Genomic DNA, 18,559 nt, shown 5'->3' with positions numbered 1-18,559 from the left:
TACAAAAGTTAAATAAATTATCACTAATACCACCCCTCAGCTTTCTTATTGTGTTGCCCAAAACAGTGCATCTCCTTTCCAGGAAGTAAAAAAGAAGTCTGGAGACAACATCTTCATAGTCTCCCCTACCGCTCCCCAATATTATACAATCAGATAAATGCCAAGAGACAGAGGCACTGTAGATTCTAACTGTGATGGTAAAATTGACTGGATAAGTAAAATCTCAGACTGTGAGTGATAAGAGGACCATAATCTAGATGAATCTTCTCAAATTCAAGACTGATGAGTGAACATACTGAAGGAAAACAACACATTCTTGTAAAAGTAAGGAAATGTAAGGTCAAAAAGGAAATACAGTAGTCTCATTGAAAAGAACAACCTGGGACTTCCCTGGTGGTCCAGTGGTAAAGAATCTGCCTTACAATGCAGGGGATACGGGTTCGATCCCTGGTCAGGGAACTAAGATCCCACATGCTGTGTGGCAACTAAGCCCGAGCACCACAACTACTGAGCTCGTACACCTCAACTAGAGCCCGTACGCCGCAAACTACAGAGCCCACGTGCTCTGGAACCCACGTACCACAACTAGAGAAGAGAAAACGAGTATGCCCCAACTAGAGAGAAGCCCTCGCACCACAACGAAAGATCCCACATGCCTCAACAAAGATCCTGTGTGCTGCAACTAAGACCCAACACAGCCAAAAATAAATAAAATAAATAAATAATAAATAAATCTGAACAACCTCCTTCACCCAATATTTTGTAACAAGAACTGGGACCATCGATTGCATTTTCCTTAGAAACCTTTCAGGTTTTATACTGCTACATGCTAAAATTTATTTGATAAGGTTCATAAGTGGGACAAATGCTGAAAGTAGGTGTGTAGTGGCTGGAGAGAAACAGATATTTTAGGAACAAAAAAATTCACTGGAATGACTATTCCAATTAGTGTTTATGGATCTAAGAATGAAAATGTTTTGAATTATGAAGCAAAGATGGCTATCCTCTCCCAATTTTTTTTTTTTTGGCCATGCCGTGCAGGATCTTTCCCTGACCAGGGACTGAACCCGGGCCCCTCAGCAGTAAAAGCGCAGAGTCCTAACCACTGGACCGCCAGGGAACTCCCCCCAATATTTTCATAAGTACTGCATTTATGGAGGTTGCAAGTGCAAGAACCAGAAGTAATGATAAGCTAGAACCTATCAGAGATGAACCTGAAATCTGGCACCATTTATGAGAGGAGTATGTTCCAAGTTACGCATGACAACTGAGCAATTAGTTGCATTCAAAGAATGTTGCTCATTTCAGTATGTGTACCTTCAAAAACCATGAAAATAAATAAAAATTTGAGTTAGCTATGTTTAGATTCTTACTAAAATTTCTAATTAAGTTTTCTCCTCTTTATTTTTTGTCTGTAAATTATTTGTAAAATTTAAAAATATACATATAGAAGAGTCTCTTGGAGCTACATGGTAAATGGGGATGACTATTTTTCCCCATATGCTCAGGGTTAAGATAGCTCTTTGCCTAAGAGGAACAATCAGTGGGAAGTATTACAGATTTGATGTTTCTGATTTTGAAAAAGGCTAGATTATAATTTTTATAGGGAAATAAACATTTCTATGAACTAAAAACTACTTAGGTAAGTCTGTAAAGGAATCAAATTAAGGGCTATGATTTTAAGAACATGATGGCTCTAAAACCACAGCTACAACCACCACTATCCACGCCATCTATGGTTCTTTCTTTTACCTGACCAGCTGCTGCTGTTTCCACTCTTCAATTCGCTTCTGTGCAGTTGATTCTCGGTCCTCTTCACTGGAACTAGAATTCTCCTCTTCATCTAGCTCACGCTGGATACTCTGCCACTTCTTTACCAGAGATGGCATTTTGGTTTTACTCTTCTTTGCCTGTAACAAAGGAATATAATACATAAAACAAGTGCATGAGTCCTTCACACGAGATCAGGATCTTTTCCTTAGTTCGAAGGAATAAGTGAACTTCAAAATTAAAGGAACAGAAACACCAAAAATAAATACCATTCTAAGTTCTTGCCAGAAATTTCTACCAACTATAAACTTAAAGCTTGGTTAAAAATCTAAAAATTGGGGGACTTCCCTGGTGGCGCAGTGGCTGAGAGTCTGCCTGCCAATGCAGGGGACACGGGTTCGTGCCCCGGTCTGGGAAGATCCCACATGCCACGGAGTGGCTGGGCCCGTGAGCCATGGCCACTGAGCCTGCGCTCCGCAATGGGAGAGGCCGCAACAGTGAGAGGCCCGTGTACTGCAAAAAAAAAAAAAAAAAAAAAACTAAAAAGTGTAAATGTGGTGTTTTATGAGATCAAGTCAGAAACATCTTCTTTAGCCTTATTCTATGAAATTCAAAACTCTTGCCCTTGTCTCATTTTCTCAGAATTACAGTGTACCCAGGATTTCCCTGGTGGTCCAGTGGGTAAGACCCCATGCTCCCAATGCAGGGGGCCTGGGTTTGATCCCTGGTCAGGGATCTAAATCCTGCATGCACGCTGAAACTAAGAGTCTGCATGCCGCAACTAAATATCCTGTGAGCTGCAACTAAGACACAGCACAGGCAAAATAAATAAATATTTTTTTAAGAAAAAGGAAAAAAGAATCACAGTGTACCTTTTTACAATTTTAAATGGATGCAGTGTTCACATCAAGTGAAACAGTGCTGAGAAACAAATGACCAGCTTTTCTGGAAAGAGCCAACAGAGTCAAAGGCAACTATTAAATATGAAAAAAGCAAAGAGGTATATCAAAACATTAATGATGAGATTAGTTCTAAGAGGAGATACAATAATAAATTTTTCTAGCAGCTTAACTTCATTTTCTAAATTGCCTATAATAAACATAATCTCACAGTAAAAAAAGCTTGTGATATTTATTACATATCCAACATGGCTTGCTCTATCACTACCTTCAGAGTTCTGATCAATGGCACTCTTTAGCAAAGATGCCTTCCCTGACCACCCTATCTACATGAAACAGTACCACCTCCCAAAGGTCACTTTCTGTCCTCTTACACTTTTTTTCATTGCATTTTTAAACACTGAACATATATCTGCTTATCTGTTTCTGCAACCCAGTCCCCCCATACCCTCTCCAAGCCCACCAGAAAAGCTCTACAAAAGCAAAAGCAGAGATTTTGTTGGTTAGCTACAGAACACAGAGCTCCTAGAGAGAATGCCTGACACAGTATGTATTCAAAATATACCTGCTGATATTTGTGATTAGGTCTTTGAATTTAGAGAAACACTGTATTAGACATTGATAAGAACCACTTTTTATCCCTGCGGTTTTGAAGACTTGGCCAGGTTACACTCTAAACGTGACAAGCAGGCACTCAAGTGATAGGTGTGACTGAGTGCTGTGCTCCTGTGAGGATCGGGTATAAGGACCCAAGCTTTTTTTCCGGCCTGCACTTAAGAGAAAACACATTTCTTGATTAAGTCCCCAAAAGAGTTGAGAAAATCAGCTTAATATTTTCAGTCTTTTAAAATTACTTGGCTCCTTGCTCGATACCCTATTTTGACTGTCACTGACAGTTTTTAACCTTCTGGGGAAATGCCCATCTATAGTGCTTAAACCTTCTGCTCCACACACCTTCCCACATTCCATTCTGTCATTTCACCTGTGGTACAACCTGACCCACTGCATATACACCCTTCCAGCAAGCTCCAACATAGCTCATCTGGGTTAGCATGGAACCAACTGAGTAAAAAGTAACATGAATTAATAACGGTCACCTGTGCATAGAGGGCTCACTGGGGTTACAAGCTCTCGCCGAACGTCTCCAAGTATGATTAAAAAACATAGATCTAGGTAGAGTTGTGCTTTCATTCTGATTTCCATAGGATTTTGAAAATTTGTAGTGCATTTCATTTCTATTTGTCATGGGAAAGTACTTTATGTTTCAGAAGTTATGTACTGCCGATCACATTCAAAACCATGGATCCCGAGTTGCACTGGCTGTTTGAACACGTTTTTAATATGGGAACACTGCAGCCAGAGGAATAAAGATTAAATGGCTAGAATGCCTTTTTTTCTAGTTTATTATCTAGTAAACCGCACACAAAACTCTTCAGCAAAAATACACACTGGTCTTAAATATTCTTGAACATCAGAGGTACTGAGTATATATCTTTTTTTTTAAATTGGGGTATAGTTTTTTACAATGTTGTGTTAGTTTTCATTGTACAGGGAAGTGGAGTTCCCTGTGCTATACAGCAGGTTCTTATTAGTTACCTATTTTATACATATCAGTGTATATATGTCAGTCCCAATCTCCCAATTCATCCCACTGCCCACCCCCCCCACTCTCTTATATCCTTTAAAAATGGGCGGTAACACTAAAGAGGTGGATCATTGTTTTCAGATAACAGGTACATAAAAATGACATATTAATGTAGAATACTGGATTTTCAAAACTATTATTTATATGACTATAAAAGCATGATTGGCTAAAAAATTACTTGTTGAATGAATGGAGGTGGAAGTAATTATCTCTCTTGGAAGACTGGAGGCAGGGCGCCAAGGAAGGCTTCGTAAGAGAAATGATTCCTGGGCACTGATCATTCTAACAATTTAATTATAAAAGAATGAATAGTAGTGGGACTGGTAAACAAAGTAAAGACACGTAGGTGGTCAACAGTATGTTGGCTCAGGAGAACTGTATGTGGTAGAGTAAGTTGTCTGACAAGAATCTAATTCAAGACATTATCCTGTCACTGTTGATTTTTTATAACACTTCACTGGGAGGGGAAAAGCTGATGAGAAAGTTTCTTTAGGTAATTTAGGACATTCAAAGTGTTCATGAGGATGATGTCAGAAAGATGGCGGACTATGAAGCTCCAAGCCCTTGTTTCCCCATGGAAATATTATATAAACAAATAGAGACTGACTAAAATGGCTTTGTGGGAACTCTGGAAACCAGTCAAAGATCTTGAGCAACCAAGAGAACACCCAATCAAGAAAAACCCACACTAAAAACAGGAAATTTTGTGGCATGTTTGCTTGCCTTATTCCACACACCCTCCCCAATGTGGTTGGGATGAAATGGCCCAATTCTCAGTTCTCCCCCTCCAGGTGGAAGGAAATAACTGGAATGTCTGATATGTTCTAGACTGTCTGTGGTTGCCTTAGGGACTGGTTTCAATACTATCTTAACTTGGAGGTCAGCCAGGAATGGTGGCATATTTTGGGTCTCAGGTTGGAAACCGTGAAGGCAGTAGCAGGAGCTGCGGCATGTGAAAACCACAGTGGGACAGAAGTCATGTGGACAGATGGGGGCAAAAGATCATGGGCAGAGGAATACAACAGAACATATAAGGCTCACAGAAGAAGCAGGTGTGACTCTCTTAGAGAAATTTAAAGTAAATACACAAGGGGAAAGGAAAACAAAAAACAGCACATGTCCAGGGAACACATATGCCCAGGAAAGGCCTGAAAAAATGTTGCACTTTCATGTTGGACTCATTAAGGAAGGTTTTCCTCCATACACAGTCAGGGTGCAAAGACTGGGAGAGTTTATTTTTTCTAATGTGCAGTTTTCAACCAAAGATCACAAAGCATACAAACACATGCTGGGACTTCCCTGGTGGTCCAGTAGGTAAGACTCCACACTCCCAATGCAGGGGGCCCAGGTTGGATCCCTGGATGGGGAACCAGATTCCACATGCATGCCGCAGCTAAGAGTTTGCAGGCCGCAACTAAAAGATCCCATGTGCCACGACTAAGACCCAGCGCAGAAGAAAGAAAGGAAAGGAAGAAAAGAAGAAAGAAAGGTTTCAGATTTACTAGACAAAGACTTTAAAATAACTGTCCTAAATGTGCCCAAAGAACTAAAGAAAAACACAAAGAATGAAAGGAAATCAGGAAAATGACGTGAACAAAATGAGACTGTCAACAAAGAGACAGATATTATTAAAAAGAACCAAAGAAATATTCTGGAGCTGAAAAATACATCAACTGAATTGAAAATTCACTATTTCAACAACAGACTCCAATAGGCATAAAAAAAGATCAGCAAAATTGATGATAGGTCATTTGAAGTTATTGAGTCTGAAGAGCAAAAAGGAAAAGAATGAAGCAAAGTGAACAGAGTCCAAGTGACTTATACGACATCATCAAATGGACCAATATATGCATTATGGGAATCTCAGAAGGAGAAAAGGGCAAAGATGTTATGTAAGAAATAATGGGGCTTCCCTGGCAGCGCAGTGATTAAGAATCTGCTTGCCAATGCAGGGGACACGGGTTTGAGCCCTGGACCGGGAAGATCCCACGTGCTGCGGAGCAACTAAGCCCGTATGCCACAACTACTGAGCCTGCGCTCTAGAGCCCGCAAGCCACAATTACTGAGCCTGTGAGCCATAACTACTGAAGCCCGCATGCCTAGAGCCCACACACCACAACAAAGAGTAACGCCCACTCGCTGCAACTAGAGAAAGCCCACGTACAACAAGGAAGACCCAATGCAGCCCAAAATATAAATAAATAAATGTAAAAAAACTGAGGGAGAAAAACTAAGATATTCCTAGATAAACAAAAGCTGAGAAAATTCATTACCACTAGATGTGCCCTACGAGAAATGCTAAAGCATGTCTTTCAAGCTGAAATGAAAAGATGCTAGATAGTAACTTGTCATACAAAAATTTAAAGTTCTCTGGTAAAGGTAAATACAAGAACAAACATAAAAACCAGTATTATTGTGATACTGATTCATAATTTTTATTCTTCTACAGATTTTAAAAGACAAAAGCATAAAAAATAATTACAAGTCTACATTAATGGGTACACAGTATATAAAGATATAATCTGTAACACCAATAACATAACAGAGTGGAGGTGCATCTGTATAGGAGTTTTTGTCTGCAATTGACTGTACCAGTTTAAAATAGATATTACATGTAATTCCTACCATAACCACAAAGAAAATAAATATAGAATATACACAAAAGGAAATGAAAAAGAAACCAAAATGTGTCACTGAAAAATATCAACTAAACATAAAGGAAGGCAGTAAGAGAGGAAATGAGAGACAAAAAAGCTATTAAGACATACAGAAAACAACCAAAAGGAATACCAAATCCTTATCAGTAATTACTATAGTAAATTATTAATTTACTAATGTAAACGGATTAAACGCTACAATCAAAAAACACATACTGCAATGGAGCAGGACCCTATGGTCCCTTCCTGTCATGTCCTTGGCCTACATTTTGTCTGTGAAAAAACTTCAGCCAAAGAATAAGTTTAATTAGGGACATCCCTAGTGGTCCAGTGGTTAAGACTCCATGCTTCCACTGCAGGGGGTGCAGGTTCAATCCCTTGTTGGGGAACTAAGATTCCAAATGCCAAGCAGCGCAGCCAAAAAAAAAAAAAAAAAAAAAAAAAAAGTTTCATTGGAGAAATGAGAAAATGCAGAAACAAAGGAAAACAGTCAAATGAGACCAAGTAATAAATGTTTAGTCATTAAGCATAGTTAAGGACCTTTAGTTCCTTCTCAAGGGCTATAGATAATATTCTGAGCCACATCCTGTGAGCCGTCTTATACTGAAACCCCCACCAGGTGGAAGATGTTAACTACATGATGACCAGACTGTAGCCATGACATAAGCTGCCACAATTCCAAGAAATGGTCTCAAGGAAATGGGAACAAACTGACCCTGGAACTGAAGATTAATTGTACTTAAAACAATCACGATGATGCTGATCAGGCCACCGCATGACCAATTTCAAGATGGACTGTTAGAGCTGACAGTGCTGTTTCTGCCTGTAGCCCACTCCCTTCACCTACGAAAGTTCTTGTCCACTGACTGTAAGTGGGGGGAGTTGGCCTCTTGACAGAAGCTCCTTCCCACCCCGGGTTGCCAGCATCAAAAATAAAGCAAACTTCCCTTTCCGCCAACCTTGCCTCTTTACTGGCTTCTGAGTGGTGAGCAGCTGGAACCCCCACTTTCTTTGGTTACAATACTGGCAGAATGGATTAAAAAAACAAAATGCAATTGAAACTGATCACGTCTATAAGAAATTCATTTTACATCTAAGGACATACACAAGTTTAAAGTGAAAGGACAGAAAAACACATTCCATGAAAATTGTAACCAAGAGAAAGAAGGGGTAAGTGGATTACTACAAGACAAAATAGAAATTAAGTAAAAAACTGTTAAAAGAGATAAAGAAGAACATTACATAACGATAAAAGGGTAAAATCATACCACTTAAAATAGCACGCAAAAGAATAAAATACCTGAGAATAAATTTAGCCAAGGAGATGAAAGAGTTGTACACTGAAAATTATAAAACAATGCTGAAAGAAATTAAAGACCTAAATAAATGGAAAGGAATCCTGTGCTCAGACTGGAAGATTCAATATTGTTAAATAGGTAATAAGACCCAAGCAATCTACAGGTAAATGCAATCCCTATCAAAATTCCACTGGCCTTTTATGTAGAAATGGAAAAGCTGACCTTTAAATTCATATGAAATTACAAGGGGGCCTGAAGAGCCAATACTGAAAAAGAAGCACCAAGTCAGAGAACTCACACGTCTCAAATTCAAAACATACCACAAAGTTATAGTAATCAAAACAACGTGGTGCTGGCATATAGACCAATGGAATAAGCCCGTATGTTTATGGTGAACTGATTTTAGATAAGGTCTACCATTCAATGGGGGAAAGAATGGTCTCTTCAACAAATGGTCCTGGGACAACAGGGTATCACACTCAAGAGAGTGAAATTGGATCTCTACTTGACACCATACAAAAATTAACTGAAAATACCGTCACTGTTTGCAGATGACATGATACTATACCTAGCGAATCCTAAAGATGTTACCAGAAAACTACTAGAGCTAATCAATGAATCTGGTAGAGTAGCAGGATATAAAATTAATACACAGATATCTCTTGCATTCCTATACACTAATGATGAAAAGTCTGAAAATGAAATTAAGAAAACACTCCCCTTTACCACTGCAACGAAAAGAATAAGATACCTAGGAATAAACCTACCTAAGGAGACAAAGACCTGTATGCAGAAAACTATGAGACACGGATGAAAGAACTTAAAGATGATACAAACAGATGGAGAGCTATACCACGTTCTTGGATTGGAAGAATCAACATTGTAAAAATGACTATACTACCCAAAGCAATCTACAGATTCAATGCAATCCCTATCAAACTACCAATGGCATTTTTCACAGAACTAGAACAAAAAATTTCACAATTTGTATGGAAACACAAAAGACCCCGAAGAGTCAAAGCAATCTTGAGAAAGAAAAACAGAGCTGGAGGAATCAGGCTCTCTGACTTCAGACTATACTACAAAGCTACAGTAATCAAGGCAGTATGGTACTGGCACAAAAACAGAAACAGTGATCAATGGAACAGGATAGAAAGCCCAGAGATAAAGCCATGCACATATGGTCACCTTATCTTTGACAAAGGAGGCAAGAATATACAGTGGGGAAAAGACAGGCACTTCAGTAAGTGGTGCTGGGAAAACTGGACAGCTACGTGTAAAAGAATGAAATTCTAATACCATACACAAAAATAAACTCAAAATGGATTAAAGACCTAAATGTAAGGCCAGACTGTAAAACTCTTGGAGGAAAACACAGGTAGAACACTCTATGACATAAATCACAGCAAGATCCTTTCTGACCCACCTCTTAGAGAAATGGAAATAAAAACAAACAAATGGAACCTAATGAAACTTGAAAGCTTTTGCACAGCAAAGGAAACCATAAGACAAAAAGACATCCCTCAGAATGGGAGAAATTATTTGTAAATGAAGCAACCGACAGAGGATTAATCTCCGAAATATAAAAGCAGCTCATGCAGCTCAATATCAAAAAAACAAACAACCCAATCCAAAAATGGGCAGAAGACCTAAAGAGACATTTCTCCAAAGAAGATATACAGATTGCCAACAAAAACATGAAAAGATGCTCAACATCACTAATCATTAGAGAAATGCAAAAAACTACAATGAGGTATCACCTCACACTGGTCAGAATGGCCGTCATTAAAAAATCTACAAACAATAAATGCTGGAGAGGGTGTGGAGAAAAGGGAACCCTCCTCCACTGTTACTGGGAATGTAAACTGATACAGCCACTATGGAGAACAGTATGGAGGGTCCTTAAAAAACTACAAATAGAACTACCATATGACCCAGCAATCCCACTACTGGGCATATACCCAGAGAAGACCATAATTCAAAAAGACATATGCACCCAAATGTTCACTGCAGGTGTAATGAGGTGTGACTGCTTAATGGGTATAGGGTTCTCCTCTGGAGTTATGAAAATGTTATGTAACTAGAGAGAGGTGGTGGTTACACCACAGTGTGAATATACTAAGTGCTACTGAATTTATACTTTAACTATCACCTCAATAAAACAAAAATTTTAAACTAAAATGTAAAGAGAGGTTTACTCTACCTTATCTTTCTTTCCTTTTTTTGTCTTCTCAGGTGCTGGCATTTTGGGAGCTGGTGGTGGTGGTGGTGGGGGGGGAGGAGGAGGAGGAGGAGGTGGCGGCGGCGGCGGCTCTATAATGGCAGTGGCGGGCACAGCGCCGCGGGCCTGGACTGGCTGCAATGTGGGAGCAGTCACTGCCACTGGGACGGAACACTCAGCATAGCTCATAATTGCAGGAGCTGATGCCAGTCCTAAGTAATTGGACTGTAGGCTCATTCCTCTGGCCTGATGACCCATTCCTGTTGCTGGATGGCTAACTGATAGTGCCTGGTGTCCAATCCCTGTTGCCTGGTGACCTAGAACAGAAAACATAAAACTATACAAAGGACATCGTGGGGCTTCCCTGGTGGCGCAGTGGTTGAGAATCTGCCTGCTAATGCAGGGGACACGGGTTCGAGCCCTGGTCTGGGAGGATCCCACATGCTGTGGAGCAACTAGGCCCGTGCGCCACAACTACTGAGCCTGTGCTCCGCAACAAGAGAGGCTGTGACAGTGAGAGGCCCACGCACCGCGATGAAGAGTGGCCCCCGCTTCCCACAACTAGAGAAAGCCCTTGCAAGGAAATGAAGACCCAACACAGCAAAAATAAATAAATTAATAAACTCTTACCCCCAACATCTTAAAAAAAAAAGAAAAAAAAAGGACATTGTGACACAGCCAAAAACAAGAAGGAGGAGGAAAAGGAAATTGGGAGTTAGATCACCTACAAAGTGATTCTAATATACCCCCCCCCCCGCCAAGAAACACACAAACCACCCCCCCAAAAACAAACAAAAAACCCAGTCACATTTTCTGGTGTTCCGAATATTTTAGCATTAAGGTACTTAAACATCAAGATCAATGATGTTGTGTAAATGCTCAGAAAACAATCTGGAAGGATATATGCCAATGTTAACAGTGGTTTTTAGTAACTGAAATAAATGCACATAAACTGTCTTTGCAATGAAAAGCCTTTAACATTAATTTATGATATCTAATTCTGGAAACAAAGATAATACACTGATGAAAATACATTTTAATCACAATGCTTACCTGTAGCTACAGCTGATTGGCTGTAGAGGACCGGAGAACTACCAATGGTAGCTGATCTCTGAACTGCTGCAGTACTAATTTCTGTAGCTTTTCTCTTTATTGCTTTAGTGGAAGGAGAACTAGAGATGGTACAGTCAGCTGAAGTCTGAAACAGAGATTCTAGTCAGTGGCTGTAGCCCCTGGTTAAGTATCCTCTTCTAAAATAAAACATGTAGGGACTTCCTTAGTGGTGCAGTGGTTAAGAATCAGCCTGCCAATGCAGGGGACAACGGGTTCAATCCCCGGTCCGGGAAGATCCCACACGCTGCGGAGCAAGTAAGCCTGTGCCCCACAACTACTGAGCCTGCGCTCTAAAGCCCGCAAGCCACAGCTATTGGGCCTGTAAGCCACAACTACTGAAGCCTGCTCGCTGCAACTACTGAAGCCCATGTGCTCTAGGGCCCACATGCCACAACTACTGAGCCCACGCACCTAGAGCCTGTGATCTGCAACAAGAGAAGCCACTGCAATGAGAAGCACGTGCACCACAATGAAGAGTAGCCCCCGTTTGCCACAACTAGAGAAAGCCCGTACGCAGCAACAAAGACCCAACACAGCCCAAAATAAACAAATAAATTAAAAAAAAATAAAACGTGTCAATCATGCCCCAGTCCCCCAAAACTTTTCAGAATGCCAGATGGCATTTCTCACCTGGCTAGTTACAACTGTGGTTTGTGCTGAAGGTTTCAATGGAGTATCCTCCTCCGTTCCTGGAGCAGGAGGCTCCTCACTTCCTTCATCCTCCATCTCGACCTCCTGGATCTCACCATCTTCTGCAGGAGGAGGAGGAGGGGGAGGGGGAGGCGGGGATTCTGGAGGTGGAGGCGGAGGCGGTGGCATTTCCAAAGGTAATGGAGGTTGAAGCACAGGCACATTTGACTGAAGAAGGGTCCAGAACGGAGTAAGTGGCATGAGTGATGAAGAAGAAACTTGGCCAGAAAAGGACTCTTTACAAAGAGAACCTATGAAAACAAATAGGAGTCAGGGAAAAAGCAAGACTAAAACTCCATGAACACAGAAATGTTCAACTGATTATATAGACAAAACCTGTCCCACAGACATCTATTCTACACTGATGTCACTGAAATATTAAACTCAGTTCAAAAATGACTTCCATGAAAAGATAAATTTATAGAATTTACTGTTAGCACTCGCCCCAGCTGTGTTATACTAGTCTTGTTTTCTGGGTACAGATTTATGGCTGAGTAAATGAAGCAACATCACATCAACTTAATGAGAAATTCAGTCATCTGAACCTGAAGTTTATTTCAAAGATACACAACTAGAAGGCAACATTCTGGGGTCTTCTTTATTTCAAAAGAGAGTGAATGATGTGCATTTGCAATACTGATTCCATGTACTTTATCTTTTAGTGAGCTAGATAAGTAATTAAGGATGACCCAGAGAAGTACACATTCAAATCACACAAACTCTCCCCATTTCAATTAATTTGGGTTACTAAGTTTCAAAAATCCATTTGCAAGGTGGTATTGTCAATCCTATCATTCCTTCACACCTTTGTGTGAATTATTCATTTACTAAATCACAGCAACAAATGAGAGAGGGTAATTTTTTATTCCTGTGATGAGAAAAGGGAAATCAGTGAGCATGAATCTTCAAGGTAAATGATAATGATAAATATAACACAGAGAAGAGGTGTTTGAAGATATGGAGGATTTGAAATGGCTGCTGAAGTTAAGAAATTATAGCTGAGGAGCTGCAGGGTTAGCTTTCCTCAAAATTTGCAAAAGTCATAGTAAATTACTACCCTTTCTCTGCTGGGAAAAGATTTAAAGATTAGAGAAAATAGGAAGATATACTTACTTGCAGCCTTCCCCATCCCTCTTTATCGTCAATAGGGAAGTTTCACAATATTTGGGACTATTAGATATATATCCCAGGAATGCTGAAGGGGATTTTCTCCCTAAAATCATAGAATTTAGGAGTAGAAGAGACATGAGAAATCGTCTAGTTTACCCCTCTCATTTTAAAGGTAATGAAACCCAGGAGGGAAATGACTTGCCCAAGATCATATAGCTCTTAGTGGTCAAGTCTGACCCCTAGTCTAGTGATATATATATTTTTTTGGCCGAGCCGTGCATTTTGCTTGCAGGATCTCAGTTCCTCCACCAGGAATTGAACCCGGGTCACAGTAGTGAAAGCTCAGAATCCTAACCACTAGGCCATGAGGGAACTCCCCTAGTGCTATTTTAACAAGATGTCCTGGTGAAATATCAGGAGTCTAAGAGCGTTAGAAATCTCAAATTTCACTTCTCACGGAGTAGAGATCCAGATGCCGTCACCTGTCAAATTCCATGGTCAAAGCAGTAGATTAAATAACGACTCTATTATAAAAGGCTCTAGAACAAGGATAAGGCCTTTTACCTTACTTTGCTCAAAATACAGCACACTGGCACTCAACAGTGTAAAACCAAAGCAGCCATGAACCATTTGGCTTTTAGAATAGCTTCACTTTTTTACGGAACAGGTAGATGATACATTATGTAAGAGACTTGAAGAACATAATTCACACAGTTACTCTAATTATTTTGAGAAACTGCTTACTACCAAGGAAAAGGGAACTGAAAAAAATTCACCAGAAAACAAGAATGTAGTTTTCCAGCTAAAAGTCTTCAAGTGTCTCATTAAGCTTTATGAATCTCTACACTAACTGGTAGACAGTTTGGGTATGGGCAGGCAGTCTACTACATTACATAACAGTACATCAAGATTACATCAGAACTGAGGAAGTAAACACTGAGGATTAATAACTTATTAAACTTCCTTTTACTAAACCAACCATAATATATGGTAGGTAAACAAATTTGTCAGATTTATATGTTGGCAGGTTTCTCATCTGGAAGCATAATGCAATACTGGTATGTTTATGATGGTGAGAAGCTGCTATGCAGAGGAAATCAAGAAAACAAAGCAGGTTCAAGATTAATAATGTGGTTTACAACCTTCAACAAAGTTAATCAGAAATAATTGAGCTTTCTGTAAATAGGAAACAAACTAGACTTGATAAATTTAGATCATACAAGGAGCACTTTTAGAGTTAATATTTGAATCCTAAACTAAGTTTACTCAAAACATAAAAGCTGCATCGTAACACTGATAATTATCTCTTTTAGCTTAAATACAAAGAATTTCGAGAAATCCTAGTTTGAATATCCATGGATGTCATATTACATACTGCTTCTCTTCATTTCTAAATTTAACCCAGTTGAGGTATTTTGCCATTTAAGAGAACATTAAGTCTGAAGTCCAAGGAGAGATTAAAATGGTATATACATAGCTTTTATTATGTGCTAATAAATTTTTTAAACTACCAAGCTTAAAAACAGAATACCGTGAGGATACAAATGTTGAATTCTCCAAGAACATATTTTTTCTATGAATCTTTACTTCTATATAAATAGAAAATCAGGCTTTCTTTCTTATAAAGGTAGGCTTCCTTTATTGTTTTCCTATACTCCCCCAAAAGTATTATTGCTTAGTATTTTGAGGCAAGAGGCCAGTTTATCAGTTTAAATCAAGAAATTATTATAGAAATAAGACTTTTTGGAAAAGCAGCTTAACTTAACCTGACAAAAGCCCAGCAAAACAGACATGTTGGGTATCTTGAAGTATCACTCATCTTAAGAGATATAATGTCAAATTCAAACATGCAACAATGAACAAGGATTAAAAATGAACAGAACTTTGAAACTTTCTTGCTCCTCAGTGTATATGTTTTCTTCTTTAAAAGATGATTTTAACCACTGTTGGGCTGACAAAAAGCAAGCATTATACACTTTCTTTACAGGCTTAAAATAGTGATTGGTATTGCTCTTCAATTCCAAAGACCTTAGTACAAGATTTGGATTTTATTTAGATCAAGTTTATCATGTGGTTTTAGTAGCTCTCAATCAAGAGGCTCAAAAATATAAGCTGGTTTACCAGCGGCTTTTTCCTTTATCAGACAGTACCAACTGCGTGTCATTAACAAAGGGAGAAAGTAACTTAATGTTTAACTCTAAGGTATTCACACAACACTTAGCATTAGCAATTAAGCTTTAGAACATATAAGAAGGGACATTAGACACTGGTCAAGAAGGGAATCACCAAACCAGAACCACCATCAAGCCTCTTCAGGTCACTAACTATTAAAAAGTAAATACAACCAAGTTACTAGACGTATCTACTATTCACTACCCAAAGAATGAGAAAGTAATCTAAAGAAAATCTCTTCATGAAAATGGTACACCCTGTAACTTAAGAATTTTTTTTTCTGAAATATGAAGTAGAAAACCACTTTTTTGCTATGTTCTAAAATTATCTGCAGTCATAGGTGCCTATTTTGAGTGACCTGATAATGATTCTTAGGCTATTTAAGAAGTTAACAAAATCATTGGTACATGACCATTTTTATTTGGTACACAATCAGAACTTTTCTACTGGGATTAGGGAGCCAGTAGAATACAAAATATTATTTTTGATTAGCAGAGGACATAAGAATTCAGCTCTTCACTCCCATCTTACCAAAAACTATCTTTTTATCCTCAAAGGTTTGTGACTTTATTTTTTAATTAAAAAAAACTTGTAGTTTGATTTACAATGTTTCAGGCATACAGCAAAGTGATTCAGTTATACATATATATACTTTTCAGATTTTTTCCATTATAGGTTATTACAAAATATTGACTATAGTTCACAAAGGTTTATGACTTTAGAAATCATTCCACAACACTCTTACCTTCACATGCTATCATTTAAACAAACATCTACTAGTTTTTCAGATTGAAAGGCTGTTTGTTCATCACAGTCTTGACTATGCTTCATTAGACACTTATTTTTGTCATTCCAAGAAAGATGGGACTTCGAGGAAAAAAAACAGTGTATCTTCTTCCATAATAAGGAAATCAAGCAATGGTTCTTCAGATTCTCAGAGTAAATGAAAAACTGTGAAATGTGAAAGCCTTTTTTTTCTTTTTTAAATTTATATAACCAGGGCTTCCCTGGTGGCACAGTGGTTGAGGGTCCGCCTGCCGATGCAGGGGACGCGGGTTCGTAACCCCATCCGGGGGGATCCCATATGCCGCGGAGCGGCTGGGCCGTGAGCCATGGCCGCTGAGCCTGAGCGTCTGGAGCCTGTGCTCCGCAACGGGAGAGGCCGCAACAGTGAGAGGCCCGCACACCGCAAAAAAAAAAATTACGTAACCAAACTGAAGTTCCCTAAGAGTACTTTAACTGGATTGAGCCATCTTAATTGTTTTATACGAGAATATTGATGATTTGCAATGATCAATTATTTTGCTTCTCTGAAACAAGTATGGTCCTAGTTTCACAGCATTTATTCAGATCATTTTGGTTTGTAACAACCATACTTCCTACGAGATTAGTGAAGTATAAAAATGAGGTTGCAAAATCAGCAGACTAAGTGCTCTACAGAAAGGCAGAACAAATCTCTTATTACTCCACATAAATATCGACAATTTAAATAACTGGTTCCTTAGCATTAATTAGAATTCCTGTTATTGGAAATCCACAGCTTCGTCTGTGGCATGACAGAATAGTTATAGGACAATCTTTTAAAATCAAAATACACCGGCTCATAATTTTACTTTTTAGCAGAGTCTGGCTGGTATCAATACTATGCTTACTTCCAACTAGTCACTACCTTAATTTTCTTCAATATAAGCCCTGCATTCTTTTTTTCTTTTCCTTAGGGCAAGCCATTATTTTTTAGTTAGAAATTTATGTGATTATGATTCAAATTATTTTCTTTTACATGTTAATACAAGTCTTTTTTTCCCTCTAAAATAATTTCTCTCCAATTAATATAGGGTAAATTGTCCCACCTGTGGAATTCTCGGAAGAGTCTGTAGAATTTGAGTCAGTGCCAGTTTTGTCTTTCAAGGTCTGTTTAGGAAGAGTCTCGTCTCTACTTTCTTGTGCTTGGCTTTCTTCCTCTTCCTCCTCACCATCTGGGAACTCCCACTGAGACTCGCCCGACTGTTCGTTTACATAGAAATATCGTCTATGATCCCTAAATTACAAGAAAGAAAACACATGTTTTAAGACCCATTCTCCTACAAAGACACTTCCATTTGGTCCTGTCCCAGGACAGCAGTCTGCTCTCACAGGGACGAACCTCTTCTTAATGGACTGCTATTCACAAAGGCAACAAAGAGCTTTGACAATTGAGGATGGAGAACCAAGGATAATTCAAAGCTATTTGCACTGCCAGCAGCTCTGTGAATACAGCCCTGAGCCCTCTCACTCCAACAGATGACTTAGAAAAACACCTCTCACATCTTTTTTTTTTTTTTTTTTTTTTGCCAATGCTTAACAGGGTTTCAAGTTTCATTAGCAAAGGGACTCAATCTCCTAGAACACTAATTTCCCTTCCAAAGAAGAGAACGAAGTTTGCGAAAGGTGACTCTTCCCCTCTTGAACCGTGGAATTCACATTTCATACTCTTGATACCAAACACAGTGAAAGCTAAAGAGAGGGAGAGGATCTGGGAGCTGAAAAATAAAAGAGCAAAGATTTCAAATAACGAAAAAAAAATCAAGAAAAGCCAAATATAAAAAGAAATGTTTTCATCTGACCTGCTGGCAGAAGATAGTAATCTTGTTCTTCATTCACATCTTCAGCCACGAAGCTTTCCTTAACTTCACCGAGGTTAATCAGGAGTAGTTGCTTCCAGAGGTCCTGTAAAGCGCACAGAGCTCTCGCATGCGCTTAACCCCCAAGCCCGCCCTACTCCGTGCAACAACACTCTGGAGTAAAAACCAGCTTTGTCCAATCTTGGGAAAAAATCCGTTACATGGAACACTTTAGACATTGCTTTTTGTTTCTCCAACGTGTGGCTGGCCCAAACTCTGCAAGTGCTCGGGGTGCTCTGCCTGCCCAGCACCGCTAACGCAGCTGCTCTCAGTCTCCAGACAGGCTGTCAGGTCGTCAGGTGGTGGTGATCACAAATCAAGTCT

General features: G+C 39.2%; 1 protein-coding gene across 1 annotated transcript in view; it reads right to left on the bottom strand.

The window, feature by feature from the left end:
• FNBP4 (formin binding protein 4) overlaps positions 1 to 18,559 on the bottom strand; it is a 38,272-nt gene that overhangs the window by 1,909 nt on the left and 17,804 nt on the right. The window contains exons 12-16 of the mRNA XM_067749002.1: positions 17,426 to 17,613; positions 12,234 to 12,544; positions 11,544 to 11,688; positions 10,473 to 10,807; positions 1,753 to 1,910 (exon numbers count right to left, since the gene is read on the bottom strand). Coding sequence (XP_067605103.1) covers positions 1,753 to 1,910; positions 10,473 to 10,807; positions 11,544 to 11,688; positions 12,234 to 12,544; positions 17,426 to 17,613 — 1,137 coding nt within the window. The remainder of the gene's footprint in view (positions 1 to 1,752; positions 1,911 to 10,472; positions 10,808 to 11,543; positions 11,689 to 12,233; positions 12,545 to 17,425; positions 17,614 to 18,559) is intronic.

The sequence above is a fragment of the Pseudorca crassidens genome, chromosome 9, assembly GCF_039906515.1.
Source record: "Pseudorca crassidens isolate mPseCra1 chromosome 9, mPseCra1.hap1, whole genome shotgun sequence".
NCBI classification, from domain to species: domain Eukaryota; kingdom Metazoa; phylum Chordata; class Mammalia; order Artiodactyla; family Delphinidae; genus Pseudorca; species Pseudorca crassidens.
The sequence above is the reverse complement of the archived record's forward strand: the minus strand, read 5'-3'. Positions and strand labels throughout refer to the sequence as shown.